Raw genomic sequence first — 21,209 nt, 5'->3', positions numbered from 1 at the left:
GCCTGTCACCAATTAATCGACATCGGCCAAAATATAGCTGATTACAAAAAGTTTTGTTCCACGGACATTCTGTCGCTCCTGCTTCTGTGTGTTGGGCTGCACACTGCCCGAGTGCCCGCCCCCTCCGTCCACCATTATCTAATGTAAGACTATAGAATGACGTTTTAACATCGTGTCAGTTGCTTTTTTGTGAGATAAACAGAGATAAATGCTACTGTTAATTCACACGTCTACCATTATGTAGTGTAAGACTATAATACGGTGTTTAACGTCGTTTAAGTTGCTCATTGTGTGTTTACAGTTTTAATTTTTTTTTATACTTACTGTGTTTAAAGTTTGACTTACTTATTTCAGGTGTTTACAGTTTGACTTCTTTATTTATTATTGTGTTTACAGCTTGTTCTTATTTATCTGGTGGTTAACACTACAGTTCTTACGTTGACAGTTTTATAATTAAAGTTCGTTGTTTTAATTTAATAGTGTTCTGTCCCTGTCTTGAACCATATGGGTATTATAATGATTTGTGATTATATACAGTATATATCCTGTGTATATCAGTAAATTCATTATATATATCTGCCAATATATCGGATATCTGCCGATATATATATTGGATATCGGCTTTTTTTTGCCCCCAGTATCGGTATCGGCATCGGCCCCAAAAATCCCATATCGGTTGGGCTCTAGTTTTATTTACTTATTTATGCCTGCCTACCATTTCTGTACAGCACTTTGTTTCAGCTGTGGTTGTTTTGAAGTGCTTTATAAATAAAGTTGAGTTGAGTTGATAAACAATGTGTACTGATGTCACCAACACTTGCCCACTGGTCAAAGAGCAGTTAGACTTGCTACATGGGAAACTTATTGGAGTGGTGACAAATTTATATCTGGTGAATCAAGTTTATTTACTTATGGTGAATAAATTTACTTTTGAATTTTAGCACAAACTGGCATTCTTTCTGATACATTCCCAACATTTATGTTATTAAAACCAATCATACAACAACTCTAGCTAAAGACAAGTAATTGTTTTTCACCTTCCCTTACATCAACAAAGTTTAAGACAAACAGTTAGAAACAAAAAACTATCTGAGTGGAGGTCATTATTTGTGAGTTTAACATCAACTTGCTGTTATTCACAGATTTGGAGACTATTACCTTGTCGGTGAAATAAAAAATTCCTCATTTCATCTTCCGTAATACGTTCTCTCAAGCTGAAAGGAACATTATTTTCCAGGGAGCTCGTCCATCTGGTACATGAAAAAAGCATCATTACGCTGCATCAACGTCTCTTGATCCTTGTATTTCTTGTGTCACTGCTTCTGTGAGAGTGGGTGGCAGTGAAAACTGTGACCAATGATAAAGCTGCACCCTTCAGTGGGGAAAGGGCACGGGATGAAAGGGTAGTGCCAAAAATGTCCATCATTCTTTGGAGAGTGGAAACAACAGTCAGGTCATCATTCCAGGTCAGGACTGATACCGAGCCGTGTGTCTGTGTCAGATCATGTAAACACTTGGTCCACACCTAAGAGGTTTCAGACTTGTGCAGGGGCCTCAGAGAGGTCAAGTGGGCATTAGGCTGGGAGTTGCAACAAAGAGGTTGACGCAACCACATCACTACAAGAGTGGCCCAGAGAGATTGTGACAAATAGCCCAGGGAGGGGGCAAAATCTGTGTGTTTCTGTGATTAAAAAAATCAACGACAGAGAATGCAACAGCTGTCTGGACCAGAACAGATGGGACGGATGGTACGGTCAGTCTGAAAGGGAGGGGAGAAGTTGTTTCATACCACAAAATGAACTGACACACACACACACACACACACACACACTCACAGTATCTACCACGTCTGGTTTAAAGCAGCAGTAATTTCTTGATGGCTCCCTGGCAGCTGCCGCGGACACATCAGTTCAAAACCAGCTGTTGTTGGTCAAAGGAAACCAGAACCGTGCATATGTGTGTGCATCCCTGCATAGCTGTGGACTTCCCACATTCACAGCGTGCCAGAAATTCTTTGGTGAAGGATGTGTGGGAATTGCAGGAATTCCTAGAGAGTGAGGGAGTGGACAGGAATATACCCTCCATGACCTGGACCCCTGACCTAAATCCTGACAACAGACGCTCTGACAACTACTAACACGTGCAGTTTTATTGTACTTCATGCATATTTTCATGATTGATGCACCATGGGAAACTACTAAATGGATTAATCTGATTTTGACACTTGATATTGATTTTATGGAGCTATTCATGAACAATTGTTACTTCCCATGGCCTAAGTTTTAGGAAACAAGTCATTCAAAGGCTGAACACGCAACCAAGGGTCAAAAAACTATTACATTTCTCATCCTTCAGTTAGTCTTAATAGCAAAATCCCCAAAAACCCCAAAAGTCAAGGTGGATAGTCAGACCACTGAGCTCTTACCCCTCATTTCTGCTGCTGTGCCTGTGGTGTATTTTAACAGCCATGGCAGTCGTAGGTTTACGACTTAAATTTCCGTCTGAGATACGAGATGAGTTTTTTCTTTGAGGAAAATAGAAAATCTGCTAACTTGTGACCCACTATTAAGGGTTTTGCCCTTAACTTTCAAGTAAATCTAATGAATTTAAGCATGCCGCGTATCTCCTCTGATGTGTTTTTTTACACGAGAACCCTGTAAAACTGTCAGGCATTAAAATAAAAAGTACTGTTTTAAGTTTTGCTCTGAGAAATCAGTTAGTCATTTTAAGCTTAAGAACGATAACTGGAATGAGGATAAATAAATGTGTTTGGCAAACATGAGGCTATCTTGGGTAATGTGTTTGGCTAAGGAGTGGACTCTGACAGACTTATGCAAATTCACAAGTGAAATATTTGTTTTTCTGCAATTAAATAAAAATGTAACCTTTTAACCATTTTATATTCATTGCACACAAGGTGACATTTTTCAAGCCAATTTTTTGGTTTATTGCAAAAATAACAGTTTAAAGCTGATTAAAATAAACTACAGAAATCCAGTCATATTATTGGTCTATTTTCATCTGATTAACTTATGACAAGTATACTCATCTATATGTTCACTCAATACTTGGGTAGAGTTTCTTTGATGTTTCTGCATCAATGTGACGTGGCATCACGATGATCAGCCTGTGACAGTGCTGGGGTGTTGCTTTGAGAACAGTCTTTAGTTTTGGGCCAGGTGTCTCAAATCTCACTCTTGGCTAGGCATGTCAGCAGGCCAATCAAGCACAGTGGTATCATGATTAGAAAACCCATTTGGTCGTAGCATTGGCACTGTGAGCTCGTGACGATCCCTGCTGGAATAGGAAATCAGCATCTCTTTAAAGCTTGTCAGCAGATGGGAGCATTAGGTGTATACGGCTGCAGTAACTTTGGATGCAGTAAACACAGTGGACTGATAGCAGATGACATGGCACCCCAAACATTTTCTGTATATAGAAAGGACAATAGACAACTATTTCTGACTATTGTGAGGAAACACCTGGACAGGCTACGACACAGTGAGCTGGCAAACTCAAAGCATGCACAGAAGTAACCTGGCTGGTAAAACCACAAGACCGACATCAAAGTATTTGCACCAACATTGGGTACAAATTGTCACAGAAATGTTTAAGATGGTAGTCGGTATGTAATTCTCTTTTGGGTTTCACTTCCTTCACTTTCTGCTGGTGCTCCTGTCACAGCAAGCAGCACACTCCCACCCGGAAAAATCTCCTGCACATGCGTGTTTTTGTATTTGGAGGGTAGGGACGGAAGTTGCTTGCATAGCTTGTCATTTGCAAGTTTGAGGTTTGAAAACGCAAATTTTAAAAATCCAACTGAAGGGTCTGCTCGAATTATTATACTGGTGTCATTTTATGCATCAAAGAGTTGAACTGAAAAACTAAAAAAGCTCCCACTCAGAGAGCACAGACCTCCGCCAAGCATATTGTGAATGTCACCAACACTTTAGTCCTACTTTAATGTTATACTCCCTTTCAGCAGACTGTCTGCTACAATTTGGTGTTAGTTGCAGGTTTGTACGATAATTTGTTACCTGACAGTGTTGAAAATGATGATGACCCAGTACATATTTCATATTCCAGATCTTAGTATCCAGAATATTGCCAGGATCTGGATTGTACTTTTACATCTGTCAGAAATTATGGTGACCTTGTCTTGTATTGTTTTGCAAAGCAATCTGACCATTTATTGTGGAGTTATATACACATATGGTGTGAACAGCCCTATCTCAAAATGATAATGAATACTTAACAAAAGTCCTGGATCAGGACAGTGATCCAGGTCACCTCCAAAATTTAATCACTTCTTCCTGATCCCATTTTGAACATTTCCTGAAAATTTCTTTCATTCATTACTTTTTGAGTAATGTTGTTCACAGACAAACAAATTCTCCCAAAACACAACCTCCTTGGCAGAGGTAGTGATTATATAGTGATCAGGGGGAGAAATCAGAATATCAAGATTTATATTACGTATTGGGATACAGCTTAAAAATATCAAGTTATTGGTTTTAGCCATATCATGCAGCCCTAATAACACGTGTTGAACTTGCTATTAGGTCCATAGCAGATCCATAGCAGAAGAGATTCTTGGGTTGGTTTGAAGCAGACACTTGAATGAAATGGAAAGTCCAATGACCATTGTGATAGTGTCTGTTTCATTTCCTCCTTTGAATCTGCTCATCTAGTTCAGAACGCTGCAGGAAACTCCAGGTAAATTGACAGAGCTGTCATGAAAATGAACATTAGGACATCAGTGAATCAGTATGAAGAGAACTTACTTAAAATTCATGTTGAAGGAATTGTAGTTTAATTTTATCATTTTTGCTGTGTTTCATCTGTCAACATGACAGGAGGTGGGGTTTATGACCCACACAGCAGACAAGGAGCTATAAATCATTTACTTCACAGACTGTGAATACTTATGGCATCTATTTGAATATACAGTTCATGACCTTAAATCCTCACAGACTGCAGGAACTTCACACTGGACTTCAAACACCTTGGATTTTGTACCCCTCCACCCTTCCTCCAGACTCTGGGACCTTGATTTCCAAATGGAATGTACTTTCATCTAAAAAGAGGACTCTGAGCCACCGAGAAGTGGTCCAATCTTTTTCTGCTCAGCCCAGGTAAGACACTTCAGATGCTGTTTTCTGGTTCAGGAGTTGCTTGATATTAGACGCTTTCAGGAAAAGAGATACAGCTGTTGTATTCCTGCGCAGGGGGCTCTTGATGCTCTGACACTTGAGGTGTCCCAGTCCGATATTGATATCGGATATCGGTCCGATATCAGCAAAAAAACAAATATCGGTATCATATCGGAATGCATCTAAAATCTCCGATATAAGCAGTCGATTCCAGACTCCGCTCCTGCTGTTATTATTTGATTTATTTAGGTTATTTTCTGGGTCTTCTAATTTATTCTTTATTTTATTCAATTACTAGTATATTCTTATGTTTAATGTTAAGGTTTCTGTTACCCATTGGTTAATAATAAATGGGTCAGTTTTTCCTCATACCTACTGTTGCTGATTACTGTTCTTTGTTTGAATAATATCTCTTAAACAAGCCTTTTCTAACATGACAGACATATTACATAGTAAGTAATAACATATGCATGTTTAATGCTGATATCGTATTGGATTAATATCGGTATCGGCCAATACTCAATGCTGCAGTATCTGTATCGTATCGGAAGTGAAAATGTAATATCGGGACATCCCTATCTGACACAGTCAATTTTTTTATTACTATGACTCGATACAGTGTCTTCTATAAACAATGGATGGGCATGTCAAGCAAAAATAAGTTGCTGCTCACTATTCTCCAAATATTCAATTTTTCTTTCTTTTTATTCACAGGCGATGATTCAGCGTTATTCATCTTCTCCTGTCTGGCTCCAATCAGCATCACGTCTGGCTGCTGTCGACCCACCGCCCAGAGTACAGGAGCCTTAATTCGGGGCAACACAGGAGGGTGTTGCCCTACATGACAGCGATGAAACATCTGAGCCTATTGGCTGCTGTGATCACACACAGCTGCATTGGATGAACAATGGGCCTACTGTGAGTACAGTTTGCACCAGCCGGGCCTTTGTACACACACAAACAAGTGACTTCCTAATTAGCAAGAGCTAAAATGTAATTACAGCGCAGTGTTGCATCTGGTAATTTAACAATATGTCCCCATTTTCTGCCATTTGATGAATAATTTACTCCAAATATACACAGAATAATATCTACATTTTGTGATTATATTCATTACTGTGCATAAAGGACAGCCTGTACAGCGTCATGAGACTCTGAGCCCTCCCTCCACGAGTTCTTCGTGACAAAGACAGGCAGGTTTCACTTCAGCTTGACTGCTTTAAACTTATTGAGTAAAATCCTCTTCAACTCTACTGGAATGATTCCCCTCTCAAGCTGTCGGATCTGATCCAAGAGAGACAGAGTGGGCTTAAAGGTGCAGTTTGGAGAGGAGATATGTGTGTGCGCTTATTTCACGCTCCATTGAAGGTCTGGCCCTGTCAGTGAAAAACGGGGTATCATTATCGAGAAACATCGAGCTGACAGAGCGAGCGATTACACAGCACAGTGCCTGGGTGTTTATTTCCAGTCCACGCTGCTCAGACTCCCCGTGTCCTGCCCCATTTTCCTCTTTTTGTCCCCAAATCTGAGTTTTGGCCCTGGAGAGAGACTGCACCATCTTTCTTTTTTCTCCGCCTCTTTCTGTTCCCTCCATCCGTCCAGACCTCTAATAGCAGGGTAGGCTGACGGAGCGAGAAACGGGCCAGGGTTACCCCAGCGACCCAAACACAGCAGGGGAGGAGGGGAAAGGGGGGAGAGACTTAGAGAGGGGAGAGAAAAGACAGCTTGTTTTGGTTGCCAAGAGATCATTGGCCCCGGCCTTTTAATGCCAACTGATCTCATTCTGACAAACCGTGACGAGACAGAAAAACACACTGCTGGGAACACAAAGCTTAATATACTGTCTGAGAGTGTAATGACTCCATGATAGCAAGAGGCAGACAACCACTTTGTTTCACTTTATCCTCCCTTTTTATGATTTTATGCTGTCACATTATTAATGCAAAATGGAGCGAACAGTTTGAGACATCTTGGTTTCAGCTGCTCAGTTCAGCAGCCAGTTGCAGCAATCCTTTTCCCTGCTTCAGCTATTCTAAGCTGCACGAATACGCCATCTAGAGGCGACCAGGAAATGAAATCTTAGCTTGCATGATGCAATTGATTACTGAGATTTACACCAATTCAATTCACTTAAGTTGAAGTAGTTCTACGTTTTGATCAAACTGCCAAGAAAAGAGGGAGGGGGAAAAAGAGAGGCAGTGATGGAAATGCACAAACCCACAACATTCCCTCCTTACAAAGTGCTCCTCAGCACATCTGTCGAGGTCCAAAGGCATTAACTTTATTACATAACAGCACTGCCCCCCTCTCCCACTGCAGCTAACTCTTCGGCTGCCCAGTCTGACCAGTGGCTGAGAGGGCCAGGCCAGCAGATGGACAAGCTTAATCCCTTCGAAAGCAGGAAGTGATCACCGCCCTGACAGCGTTTCACAGACAGGCCAACCAGTAACAACCAGGCCAAGTATTGTCTACACATAATTTCATCCATGTTTTTGTATCGCCCTGTCTGCAGGCTCTAGAGCAGTCTCTTTCAGAGCCCCCGAGCTGTGGAGCAACCTGCCAACTCACTGTCCTCCTTTAAATCTGGGGTTTGAGGCTAAAGATTTTTAAAGGCCTTCAACTGCTGATGGTCTTGACTGAAAGTCATTACATACTGGGTCTACCTTTCAAACTACAAAACCTAGCTTTTAAAAAAAAATAACTGTCTGCAGCCTCGCTCATCTTATTAATCCACAAAATACCATATACAGGGCTGGCAATGGGCTAGCACCCGCTCATCTTAACACATTTCTGGTATGGCCTATATTGCTTTAATTGGAGCAGAAAGACAGTCAAATATGACTGAGATGAAAGGTCATCGTAGAATGGATCAGCAAATTCAGGGAATGAATCATAATACTTAAGAAGGCAGCTGAAGCAACAGGAAATATAAAAACTAAACAGGGAAGAAGACCAATATCAAAAGACAGAGGATGAAAGCTGCAGATACATCCGCCTCAAATCCTCATGGAGAGCTGACTGTCACTAGGCTGACAAAGGTAGCCAATCACAGACCAGGGAACAGAGTGTGCAGTGGCAGGGTGGAGGAGAAGAGGGAAGGCTGGTCAGGGAGATGTGAGAAATGATGGTGACAATGACCCGTCTTTGTCACCGGGAACACTGAAATATTAATCCAGTGTGTGCTGTGTGGATGGGTGTACTAGTGTGTAACAGTGTTAACTCCACTTTAATAATGAACACACTTTTCTTTTCTGTCACCATCACCTCACACACTAAAAGGATGAGGTAAGTATGGATTAGCAGAAGAAAATTCCCAAAGCGCTTCATGTAGCTTCATGTATGTTGGGGTTGTGTTTACCTGCTATCTGGCTCGATACATCATCTTTTGGCTCTTTCGAGAGGGATCCATCTGTGAACACAAAAAATACAGTTTTTAACCAACAAAGAAAAAAATAATTTTATGTCATGCTCTTAGAAAAACAGGTTGATCTTTTTCTCGCTCCTTTAATAAGAGCACCTTAGGTTCTTAATACTTGTAACTCTGCTCCTATAATTCTACTTGATCAGTAACATTAACAGCCTGGCTCCAAAAACTATTCAATACAGATTACATTGAGAAATAGCATGGCTTTAAACATAAAAGTTGCAGTTGTTCTTTAATTTTTCTTTACAGTGACAATTTCCAGCAGCTAGGTAAGAGCTTACCCTGAGTAAAAACCACTGCACCACCTACAGCCCTGATTCTACATGTATAAGGGCCTGTGTCTATTAACAGCAGTTTTTTTTTTCTTCCTGGTAGTGCTCACCTCCTCACATGTAGAGGTTACAAAATTTGTCCCATGACCTGAAAATGCTCTGTATTCTCCAAGTTTGTTTTAATTTGTAGCATTTTACAAAGAAAATGTAAAAAAAAAAAAAAAAAAGGGGGGCCACCAATATGGCCTCATGGTAGAGGTTGCGAGCCCTACAAAGCTAGACCTCAAGCAGATGGCCTGGGTTCAAATCCAACTTCTCTCCCATTTGCCTGCATGTCATTCCCCAATCTCACCCCATTTCCTGCTCTACCCAGGGATGTGTACCAAATTAGGTACTTTAATAGGTACCGACCAAATCCTGTCAAAAGTACCAGGTACCAATTCACAAAAAATTGAACGGTACTATGTTTAGGTACCTAAACGCATCTCTGTGACTGTGAGCGAGAGGAAGAGTAGGTGATTTTCCATGCTGGACATGAACACAGCATTGCAAGGTTATATATTGAAGAATACATTTTTAATTTAAAAAAAAGTTCATATTTTTTTATTGTAAAAATTGATATTTTTTACAACATTAACACAAAAAAGTAACATAAATGGGTACCATTGACTACCAATACCGATTGCCAGGGACTGGACATCTGTACCGTATCGTTTAACATGAAAGGTGCCCGTCCCTAGCTCTATCCACTGTCCTACTCTTGAGAATAAATGCATAACACACAGGAAAATCTAACTTAAAGCAAACAAACAAAAATGTTACTAGTGTCTCCTCTGCGTCTCCCCCACTATGGTTATTGATACCAGAAGTCCCACCCCTTTGTGACTGACTGGTCGGTTAAGGAGAAGTGACTTTGCAAACACGATGGTCCTGAGTACTGTGAGCTCAGCAGCAAAAGACAGCTGATTCCAAGAACAAGCTGAGCCCTGAAATACTAAACTGCTTTGATTTTTTATGAACAACAAGGGGCTGCCAGTGACAGGCACCCAGGAAACAGAAGTATTAGTCCAGCATGGAGCAAAGCTTAATGGTGACTTAATGTCCAAGTCCAAACAATGATCTTTTCTAACAGTTTCCAAACTTAAATCTAATACAAACTTTTCAAACAAGAGGTTATTATTGTGAAACACTGGCAGTCAGGTTCATGTAGGCACCAAGTTTCCAACATGGCAACCCATTCACACAAAAACAACAGAGAGGTTGTCATTGCCACTGGTGCTGCTGTACCAACAAGAATAACTGGTTGGCAGTCTGAATTCGACTTGTCTTTACAGGGATCCCTTAAGACGTCTTGTTAGGTGAGGAGTTAAGACTTTCAAGACTACTTTCTCACATGAATAAAAAGACGATTTTTAACAGTTAAAATTTTCTTTTTTTTATTAAAACAGAAATTCTTATTGTAACTGATGTTGGGAAAAACAATCCATGTTGTCAAAGATATGTTCTGCTTACACTAGACCAGTGCATGCAGGAGTCATCTTCTTATCACCGCAATCATCATGACCGAGGCTCACTGATTTACCACCCAATGCAACAATCAGCCCATTGATCCAGCCTACAGCCCTGTGTGAGAGCGGCTGCTGCTGGGACTGAGAGGAGGATACAGTCAGTGTCATGTGCCGTCAACATGTAAACAAGCTGCTGGACGCTCCACCGGCTGACTCAGTCACACATGCTCCCTCTGTTCTGACTCAGGCTTCTTCCTCCTGTTTAACATTACACAGGGCTGCAGTGAGGCAGAAAGAGCCTGGTGGGTTAGAGACTATTGCCTACATGCAGGACTATAAGATGTTCTGTGTCTAATGACAGAGTCTGTGACAGATTCTTATGTTTATATTAAACAGGAGACACTCTCACTGTTTCACCCTACAACCATCAAATGCTCAAGTTTAGATTCATATCTATCTAAATGACAGTGTACCTGGGGCTGTAAGAGGACTGATGCCTCATAAATGGATACAAAATAAATCTTCTTTAGAGTTGGGTTAAAAGCCTTGACCACCACTTTTTTTAAGCTCAACCTAAAGTCTTAGTCATTTGTACTAAGTTTAAACCCCCCAGGTGTTTTGGATTTGTCATAATTGCTAGACTCAGACACACAAAGTACTGAATAATCTGAAAACCTTATGTCTCCAGACATGTCTGTCACCTTTTGCCATAAGCATAGCCAGGAGCAGCTGTCAATGTCAGTTGAACGCATTGAGGACCTTTTTCTTGCTTTTCTTGGAAAAAATCAACTACTAGTAACATGTTTCTTGGAAGTTTGTGCCTTGCTAATGGGTTCTTAGCAAGTCACTTAACTCCATCTAGCTTCTTCCAAACAGATCATAGTGTCTCAACTTTGAAGGTGAAAGATGAGGCTTCTCTGAATAAATTGTGGTATATGTGGAAATAAGGGGTGCACTGATCACATTTTCCGGCAAATCACAGATCACCGTTTTTTTCTATAGCGGCAGCATATACCTTCAATGTTCCAATCTTATTTTACCGAAAATCATCGAACAATACCTGTTAAACAATAAAATCTTTATTTTTCAACTTAAACAACCAATAAAGTGTCTTGAGTTTTAGGTCTCAGAGCAAAAAAGCAACAATGGCTGGCTGTCAGACCTTCCCGGTGGTATATAAGATCAGTTTCATATGTAAGGTTGGGCCAATCACCGATCCCCCAAAATTAAAGAAATCGGCACTGATTGATCGGTACATGTCAAGAGGATATTTTTGAAACAGTAGATAACCTGCTTTCTACATGCAAACAGAGTTCTAGGCCACAGTAGAAAGTTGGTTTTCAAAAGCACCCTCCAAAGTAGAGATTTCTTTGCAACCTCTTTTTGGGGTCATCATAAAATCATAAAAAGAAACTTTCCAGAAATGCTGATATAACTGTGCACGGCAGTTGTTCAATGTGATAAACCAGCTTCTTTACATCTGTTTTGCAGTGTAAGGTTTAATTCGCATGTTTTATGAAGAAGCAGTTACTTTTAATCACTTAATAGTTTATACTGCTCCTCTGAGAACAGCTCTGAGGACGCTGTTCACAATCACTACTGGCTAATAATGACACTCAACACATGCCAACGATGTACTTCTGTGGTGTCTGACATGATGCAAACACACATTCTCTAGGGATGGGTACCATTAAAACAACACGGTACTGATGCCCAGTATCTTGCAATCAGTATCAGTACTCAACAGTACTTGTGTGTGTGTGTTTAATTGGTAAAAAAATAATAATTTGTTTGATGATACAATCTTAAATTGTTTTTTTAATTTAACACATTTATTTCTCAGGAAATAAACTTGCAATGCTGTGTTCATGTCGAATATGGAAAATCACCTACTCTTTAACCCCCCTTGCAGTAGCCACGGTTACACGAGGAGTTTTTCGTCTTTCCAAATAGAATTTTTCTGAATGACTTTTCCGAAAACAGAAGTAAACATGGAAAGGTATATTCCAATCTCTAGTCTACATGCCCTGCTGTAAGAAAACAGAATAGTCAATGGGGCATGTGCAAACAAACGTAAACAAATTAAGGAACGTCTCTAGTTGCGTCTTCACCATATCTGAGCATGCGCTGAAAGAACGCACCCTGACAATTTTCCATTTGAGTGGATACATGATACCTCAATCGGTTTGGGGAAAGGAATATTCCACCCCCATGAAACCGATTAAATGTCCATTCAGATTGGCACTTTTCTTTTGGAATGAAGTGCATACAAAGGTTAAATTCTCTCAGTTTGAGCAAATAAACCAAATGCAAACAAAATATTTGGGTCCATATATACGTGGCTAGTGACAAGGATGTGTTTAGCTACCCAAACATGCCACAAAACTAGGTGTCCATACTAAATGCGTACAGATTTTAAACTGAAATCAAAGAATCAAAACGCTCTCTTCTTAAAAAGAAATCACGAGATCTTCACACGACTCCTTGAAATGATGAATCATTGCACAAGGATCCCTAAATTGGTTCATGATACATTGGAGGGGTGGGCCTCAAACAGTAAGGGCTGCCCCCAAACAGGCCACAAGGGGGCTGGTCAGTCAGAAGGAAGGGGGTTTGTGGAGCAGGTTCAAGGATGAAACACAAATGTGTTGTTGAATTTCAACCTTCCACTTGAACAGAAACAGCATTTTATGTACTGCCTTTCAACACAGTGTGCATCTGTTGCTCCATTTTTGGGCACGGCAAAGACCCATTCAAAAATATTTAGCTTCAGATGATCAGCCTGACTCTACTTCGACAGAGGGCTACCAAAAGACTACATTTATATCGCCAAGTACAGGCCTGGCGTGCGCACTGCAGCATTTTCAGTCCCTCAACGTTCCATGTTAACACAGATTTTTTTATGTGTTTCTTACATGTTCAGTTGAAATGCTGTTGTCTAAACAGGGCCTCATACAGAGGCTGAAATAAGGGTCTTTTAGAACACTAGTGTGGGGAAAAATCTGCATTTTTCTTAAGCTGTAAATCATGTAAAGCTACCACTATGGTACCAGAAGGTAGGGCTGGACAATTAATCCGATTTTAATCGTGATTTCAATTTTGCCATCTTACAATCATAAAAACAATATAATCGAAGAAAAACAATTAATATGCCACACAGTGTAGATGTATGCAAGTTCCTGTGCTTCATAGCTCTTCTGTGTTCCATGTGCAGCCACAGCGAGTGTGTGTGACTTATGTGTATCAATAATACTGTATGTGCCACTTGCTGGTTCTTTAAAGTTGTGTATAAATCAGTACTGAAGTTTTTGAATAAATGAATAATTGTGTATATTAATTGTGATTTCAATATCACTTAAAATAATCGGGATTCTTATTTTTACCATAATCGCCTAGTCCTACCAGAAGGACAGTATAAAGAATGAAAAGAAGCACAACATCCCTTCCTCTCAAACTACCCTGCTACTGGGATAATCAGGTCTTTATGGAATAATGATCTCCTATATGAAAACTGGTTTCTTCTGTACCAGCTGCTAATGTAACAGACAGAGATGATTGGGTAATATGTTGCTGAGGGCATTTTTTTCTTATTGAACATACAGCAGCATAGTCTCATAAAGATACATGAACAAACTTGCTGGTAGTAAGAGCCAAAGCTAAAGAGACTCGTGTTCATGGTAAGCACACACACACACACACACACACGCAAACATGGCAAGAGGAAGCAATGCTGGGCAGTCAGAAGAAGCACATGGATCTCAGGGGAATCTCCTCCAAAGCTGTGTACCTGGGAGAACTTAACAGAGAACGATCGGCATGAGGGAGAAGAGAAGGGAAAAAAGCAAGGCGAGAGAAAAAACCAAACACTCACATACTTCACATATTTGCAATGCCAAAGATGTCCACTTAAGCCACAGTGTGCAACAATGTAATACCACACTACAGTAGTGTTTGCCCACATCTTATCTCAACCTAAACAGTAAGAGCAGCAGGAGCGCCAGGAGTCAAACACGGATGCACAGAAAGAGGATAAAACACACAGTATGAGTGCAAAGCAAGAGAGACACAGATATCACACACAATTATGACAGAGGCTTTCATTTAGGTTTGTCACAGTTGAAGCAGTGGGTAAATACAACCACACACACACACACACACACAAACACACACTGAGCTGACTTTGTTTCAGACCATGGTAGGATAAGTCCGCTGCCAAAATGTTAACAAAGCCATTTGGATGGAGTTAAACAGATCACACACACACACAAACATCTACAGACTGCCGCGGAAGTGACACAGCAAAAAAAAAAAAGGGCAGTGGACCCGTCCCCATAAAACCTCAGCTCCATCTTCTCCAAAACATGCAAACAGTCAGATACAGTGAACTCACACAGACCTCAGCGAGCGCTCTTGAACACTGGCTATACTGTATCCTAAACTGAGCTCCCCTCTACAAACAGCTCTCCCTCTTGTCCCAACACACACACGGTTTCTGCCTCTGAGCCTACATTAACGCAAGACCACCCTTTCTGAGGGCCCCTGCCTTTCCCTTCTCGGCAGGCACACTCATCGTTTGACTCATACACGGGTAGGAAAGACCCCCTTTCATTTAAAAATACCCATTGTCTGGCTCATACAGACCAGAATGAGGTGTGAGGCACAAAAACAATGAGCAATAACCTGCTGTCAAAGCTGTCTTGGAAAGCGAAGCGGAAGATACAGCTGTAGGGGTTTAGCAGGCATTTAGATGTCAAGAGCCAGGGACAGAGCTCTTCACAATATAAAACCAATGAATCAGGATCACTCACCAGGGAGAGTGTTGTGACCTGGCAGAGTATTTGGCATGGATACCACTGAAACCATGGTGCCAATCAATGTATTAAAAAGTTGTGATCAAAATAGTGGATGGTAAAACTGAACTTCAAGAAAAAAAAAGGTTGTATTCTTGTTATCTCGGTCTCAGCTTAATCCTAAGTTTTCTTACTACAGATGAACTTGTAGGTGCCATGGTAGTTTATGGTGGTCATCTGTGAGCTGCTAGCTTTCTGTTCTTCAGAAGTCCACAATATCCCTTCTGTCAACAGCTCTGCGGTCCCAGTAACAGCAGTTTGTTTGATTCAAGATCCTGAGATTCTAGAGGTGTTGAACTCATCCTGCTTTGTAGCAAAAACTTGAGCACCTTGTTCTGCACCTAGTAGTCCCAAGTGTTTGGAAATGTGATTTTCACAGAGCTACCTGTGCTTCAGTAAGCTCCCGTACTTCATAATAAGTCAGAGTTCTCTTCAAACACAGGTATCGTAAACATGGTGGATTCACTTGCACACACTTCCGAAAAGTACTCCTAAAAAAGTCTCCACAGCCGTCTGAGGGTATTTTGATTTGCATTTTCTGAACTCGAGCGAACCGCAATTCACAGCCGAGTTCGATCAAAGTCTGCCTCAGCGACTAAAAGCAGCAGAAGCAAGACTAATTTGATCCAGCGTCTGAAAAGAGGCATCCAGCTGGGATGTGAGAGACGAGCGACTCTGTGAGTGAGCAGCTGTATCCAAAGATACAGATAAAAGGAAGGTGAAAACTAAACATTCGTAGCACTGTTGTCCTTCCCACAACACTGTCTGCCTGAGTAGACTTGGGGTTCCAAAACTTTTCAGTGCGTGACGGTGAGACCAACAAAATAGTGGTGCTAAAGACTGGTGACCCCCTGTCGTAGAAGTACACTAATCTGCAAATCCAAAAACTGACAAAACAACATCCTTAAGATAGTTAATTTAGCCAATGGGTAGAAAATAAGACTAATTATGAGTACATCTTGCTGTGTTACTTAAATCAATTCGCCACCTTAGATACTGTCTTTACTAGAGATAGACAGATATTTTTCGGGCCGATACCGATTATTTGTAGTCAAGGAGGCTGATAACCGATATTTGAAGTCGATATTAATTTGTCAGTCAAAGTGAAAATATTGGTGTCAAAATTTTGAACAATACAAACTCCAACACTTAACTTCATTCAAACACCTTTAAGCATATGTTTATTAAACAGCTCCCAGGCCCAGCAGCATGTTTTCTAAGGTTAAATTAGAACTTAAAATAATAAATCGCTTAAGTTTTCTACAGTAAATTAAGTTTTCCAAAATTCCAGTGTAACTGCAATAACTGTAATAACTGCACTGCTGATTGGCTATTACCCAAGCCATGGCTCTGCTTGTAACCAATCAGATGATACTGTGGGTGGGACAGTGCTGGGGGCAGGGTAGTGACTGCAGACAGCAGAGCGGCTGCATCAGAGCCACAACAACTAAGTTTTATATTTGTTTCTTATCGGCCGTTGGATTAGAAAAAGGCTGATGCCGATATGCCTCGAAATGCCAAATATCGGCCCCGATAATCGACCTGGCGGATAATTGGTCCATCCCTAGTCTTTACTCTAACATAGTCATCTCTAGATTCTTATGGCAATATTTTCTGTTTGCGTTGTTTAAATAAAAAGATAACTTCTATCTTTTTATATTTTTACCACAATGAATAAAATATGAATTTGCAGATAGTTCTGGATTTTGGAATGATACCATAAATGTTTCGTGAACCCCCAGGGATCCCCTCTCCCATGGTGGGAACCACTGAGCTCTACTTAGCAGGACTGTGTGACCTCACTGTACAGTCAGTGTATCGGTGAACTGCTGTCTGTCAAGTTTCAGCTTTGTGTTAAAGTTTGTAACACTCCAAAAGTCAGTTTTCTGACAGAAAGTTTCTCATTTTTACCGAAAATTCTTCCCTCTTCCAAATAATGGTTGTAACAACCAATGACCTGCATCAACCCTCAAAACCCAACCATCAAACTTCTATTATCCAAACTGGCGTGCTGAATTTAGCTAATTGTGATCTTGATTACACAAATCTGGCCCTTGTGAATTTTTTCTCAAAAAGATAGATCCTGCTGGTCATGATTAGACAACTTCTACCACTGTTTGTAACAGCAATGAGGAAAAACTGCATGCCAATATGTTTAGGGAAAAGTTTACAGATTCTTGCTTTTGTGAAGCAGATGTGATCATGTTTCTGTTTTACAGATCCTGAGGCTGAACATCAGGAAAATGGTTGAATTAAAAGTGGAGGGCCAAACAGTGATGGTATGAAGGTGTGTTACAAACAACAATACAATACCACCACCCTTCAGATGAATCAGTGACCCAAAACCATAAGAATCATTATCATATTGTAAGTTTCATAATCTGTTACACTGCTAGAATTAGTGCTTGTTGCTTAGTTACATCTTGCAGCAGCCACAACCAAAATAAAAGCCTAATTTGTATTTATCATTCAACTTCTACTTGGAAAACAAAATGGGAAAGACACACATTGCAGACAAATTGCATGTGTACCCTCATCATGTGACTTGTCAGTATGACCCCAGGGCATGTATGGACCATGCATTTGCACCATTTGGCCACCAAATGAATCATTCATAGCTAAAAAAAAGCACACTTCATTATTTATGAGACAGAAATGCAAAGTTTAAACCAGTGCTCAGACAAGGAAACACAACTCAGCCAGCAGAATCAGAATTACACTGATTAATTCTACTAGATCAATTAAACAATGCCTGAGTAAAACCTATGAGAGGGGATTCAGCTAAGGACATGAAACTATTCATCTCGACAAAATGCTACAGACTGAAACCTGACAGTCCCAAAAGTTACCAGCCCTCAACAAGGACTCCAAGCTGCAAAACTGTCCATATTTGACACAGCAGCTGAGTTGAAAAAGCGAGACCGTGACCTGAGGATGAGAACATGAGTCCACTGCTTTAAAGTGTTACTCATGCTGCCTGCAGGCCTCTGAGGCCCTCGGACGGACCTCAGCACTCCACAGCCCTCTGCTTCAAGACACAAAAGACCACTGACTGTGATGTTTGCAGTGGATCGATTTCTTATGGTTCTTCTCTTATCAGAAACGGGACAGGGTGAAAAGAAGTGAGAGGAGAGTAGAGGACAGGAAAAGAGAAACAGAGAGGGAGAGGGGAGGGCAACAGTGAGATAGCAGTTTTGAATGCACTGGAGACAAAAAAAGGAGTACAATGGTCTTTCAGGACTTGTCCTAGTTTGGTTCACTCTGTCTCTTTCTACTCTCAAAATAGGAGGAGAGGGCATTCTGGCAAATCTTTCACACTGATCCTCATCAATAGGAAGTTGATTCAATTTGAAAACTGACCGATAAACACACAAGCTGGCAATAACACTACACTTCATCTCTTTTTATGATCTTTCCAAGGTCTGTCTCACTCTCTGTGTTTGAATAACACTGCTCACGCTCTCCTTTCTCTTCCCCCAGCACTGAATAGACTTCCTTATTTCCCCCTGAACAGGACAATAAAATCATTCACTTACTCCACTGCCTTTTGTTTATGCTCCTGTTGCAGGAATGCATAAAGAAAATGGTTATCTACCACACGTGACCTCTCGGCTACTTGCGACACCCCGTCTCTCATACGACCTACCTCCTGTCTTCCCCTCCTTCTCCATCGTCTCTCCATTTTCCTCCGTGCCCCCTCGACTTTTCTCCCTCTCCCGTTCCAGCTTGTGTGAAAAAGACGGCTGTGGGGAGACAAAGTTTTTCCCCGAGCTCACACCAATTAGCTATCACGCCAGAGAAATTACTGAACAAGAGCACGGCAGATGAGAGGGAAAAGTGGGACAAGCTCCTTTTATAAACACAGAGAGGCAAGAGGTTTGCATGTGTGAGTGTGTGAGTGTAGGTGTGTGTTTGTGCTCTGCGTGTGTTTCAGCAGTCTTGAGTGAGGATTTAAACAAGCTAAAAACTTATTTGCACATCTGAAACACACCCTAATATCTGGAAACCTTAGTTCATTTAGTATCAAAAAAAGTTTGATATCATTAGTTTACTTCTAAATAGTTTCATTAAACAGCAGAAAGTGCCCATTCAAAAGCCATTTTCACTTCTAATTTTGTGATTTAACTATACCTCGCTCTTTCTATCCTCACTGATTGAAAGCTTTATTCATTCATGATCAAATCCTTCTTCTGGAGTGGCAATGGTTAAGCTTTTTAGTGTTTCCACAAGCAGCAGATATTACATCCACCTTCAAGCCAAATGGCCCGTATCAGGCCCATGGAAACCTTTTAGCTGTTATCAGCTGGCCTTTGGTCTTATCGTGTCCCTATCTGGGCGGAAACCTGTGTGTCTGTTTGCATGGGTGGTGAAGCCTCACTAAGAGTCGGGGCCTTTGCTGACCTGGTTTACACAGGGTTTGTTAGTGAAGACAGAGCATAGGTCAAACAGACGGTCATGGTCAGTGTTGTTAGTGTGTTGGCAGAAGACATGAACGATATAAGTGCAGCTTTAAACCTAATGAACAGGGATCTGTCTTTAAAACGTATACGTGCGCTTTATCAATAAATGAAAAGATGAAAAATAATAATAATAATAATAATAATAATAATAATAATGAATTGCACGTCTAATTATCTGATATATTTAATATGGATAATTGATGTCTTCATGAAATGGTAGTAACATTTTTTGATCCAAAAAGCCAATACATCAAGCACAGCAGCATTGTTTCCAGGCTCTCATAGCCCCTCTGTTCAGAACGCTCTGATTTAGTGGGCGTGGCCATCATATGTAAATGAGCCCCCGCTGATACCGCCCCGCTCTTCAGCGTCACTGAGAGTGGCACCACGAGCTCCGAGTGCACAATGTTTAGAAATCAGTGAAGCTCGTTTACCCTAACATTACAGGCTAAAACAACAGGCTAACCGCAGCTAAAGTTAGCATCCTGAAGCTAACACAGAGACAGGGGGACACTGAGGAAAAGCTCTTACATCTGCTCCACAGCACTCAGCATTTAAAATACTCACATTTCCAGGGTCTGAGGTTTGTTGGTGGATGGTTGGTAATGTGCCTGGATTCAGGACCAGTCTATTCACTAGCCCTCTGTTGTACTGTCCAAAGTTGGAAAAGCAGTCGGGCGTGAAGTGACTAGCACACACATGCACAGTTTTACTGAGTGTAGCTGGCACATTTCCCTCTAAAATGAACTCTAGCTACCTAGTCTTGTCTTCTTCCGAGACGGGAAGCTTGTGCATGGAACTATGTAGCTGTTTACAGCCAAAAACAGAGCAGTGATGGCTTTTCAACTTCAGCATTTCCCTCCCCGCTGCTGGAGAGATTTCTCGGCAACCAATCAGGTCAGACTTGCTCCTGATTGGTCAAAAAAGGGACTTGCTGACGTCGACAAATCCCATTATTCCAAACAGCTCGTTTTAGGTCAGGATTTTACATTCACAAGCACTACTAAGTACAGGTTTGGTCATTAAATATCACATTTTGTGGTCTGGGTGGAAAGCCAAAGACCCACAAATTTCACTAAAAGACTTAATTAAGTAATTCTGGCATAATATGGGACCCTTTTTCCTTTTTGGCTAACTTTTATCAGTATTTTAGAATATTGTTACAATGTTTGTGTACCTTTAAATTGAAACCAATTCCAATTTTGGTCACTCTTGTCAATTCAATATTGGTTCTTCTTTCCAGTTCCATGATTTTTAGATAAATAGTAAGTAAATAATAGAAACAGTGAGGAAAATCATACAAAAAGGTTAGCCTGTCTTAAGTGTTGGGACATTTGAGCTCACAGTAAGCTCACAGTAAGCTGTGATATGTGTTAGGGCATGGTCTCTTCATTTCACATTTCTCTTATCAGGCTAAATCAACAAGGAAAGTACTAACTTGACTCAGTCTGATAAATTAAAGAGGAATATCCTAAAAACAATACAAAAAAGAATACACATAACCCACATAATGTATTTTGCACACCTAAAAGGAGTGTTACC

The 21,209-nt window shown here is 40.8% G+C and overlaps 1 protein-coding gene across 4 annotated transcripts in view; it reads right to left on the bottom strand.

Annotated features, from left to right (window-relative positions):
• LOC141802757 (triple functional domain protein) overlaps nt 1-21,209 on the bottom strand; it is a 93,026-nt gene that overhangs the window by 61,367 nt on the left and 10,450 nt on the right. For all 4 annotated transcript variants that reach the window (XM_074686477.1, XM_074686476.1, XM_074686474.1 and 1 more), the window contains exon 2: nt 8,512-8,562. In XM_074686477.1, the coding sequence (XP_074542578.1) occupies nt 8,512-8,562 (51 nt within the window). The remainder of the gene's footprint in view (nt 1-8,511; nt 8,563-21,209) is intronic.

The sequence above is a fragment of the Halichoeres trimaculatus genome, unplaced genomic scaffold (assembly GCF_033239565.1).
Source record: "Halichoeres trimaculatus isolate MK-OKI-2021-1 unplaced genomic scaffold, fHalTri1.1 fHalTri1_scaffold_14, whole genome shotgun sequence".
NCBI classification, from domain to species: domain Eukaryota; kingdom Metazoa; phylum Chordata; class Actinopteri; order Labriformes; family Labridae; genus Halichoeres; species Halichoeres trimaculatus.
Note: the sequence above shows the minus strand (reverse complement) of the source record. Positions and strands in the feature narration are given on the sequence as shown.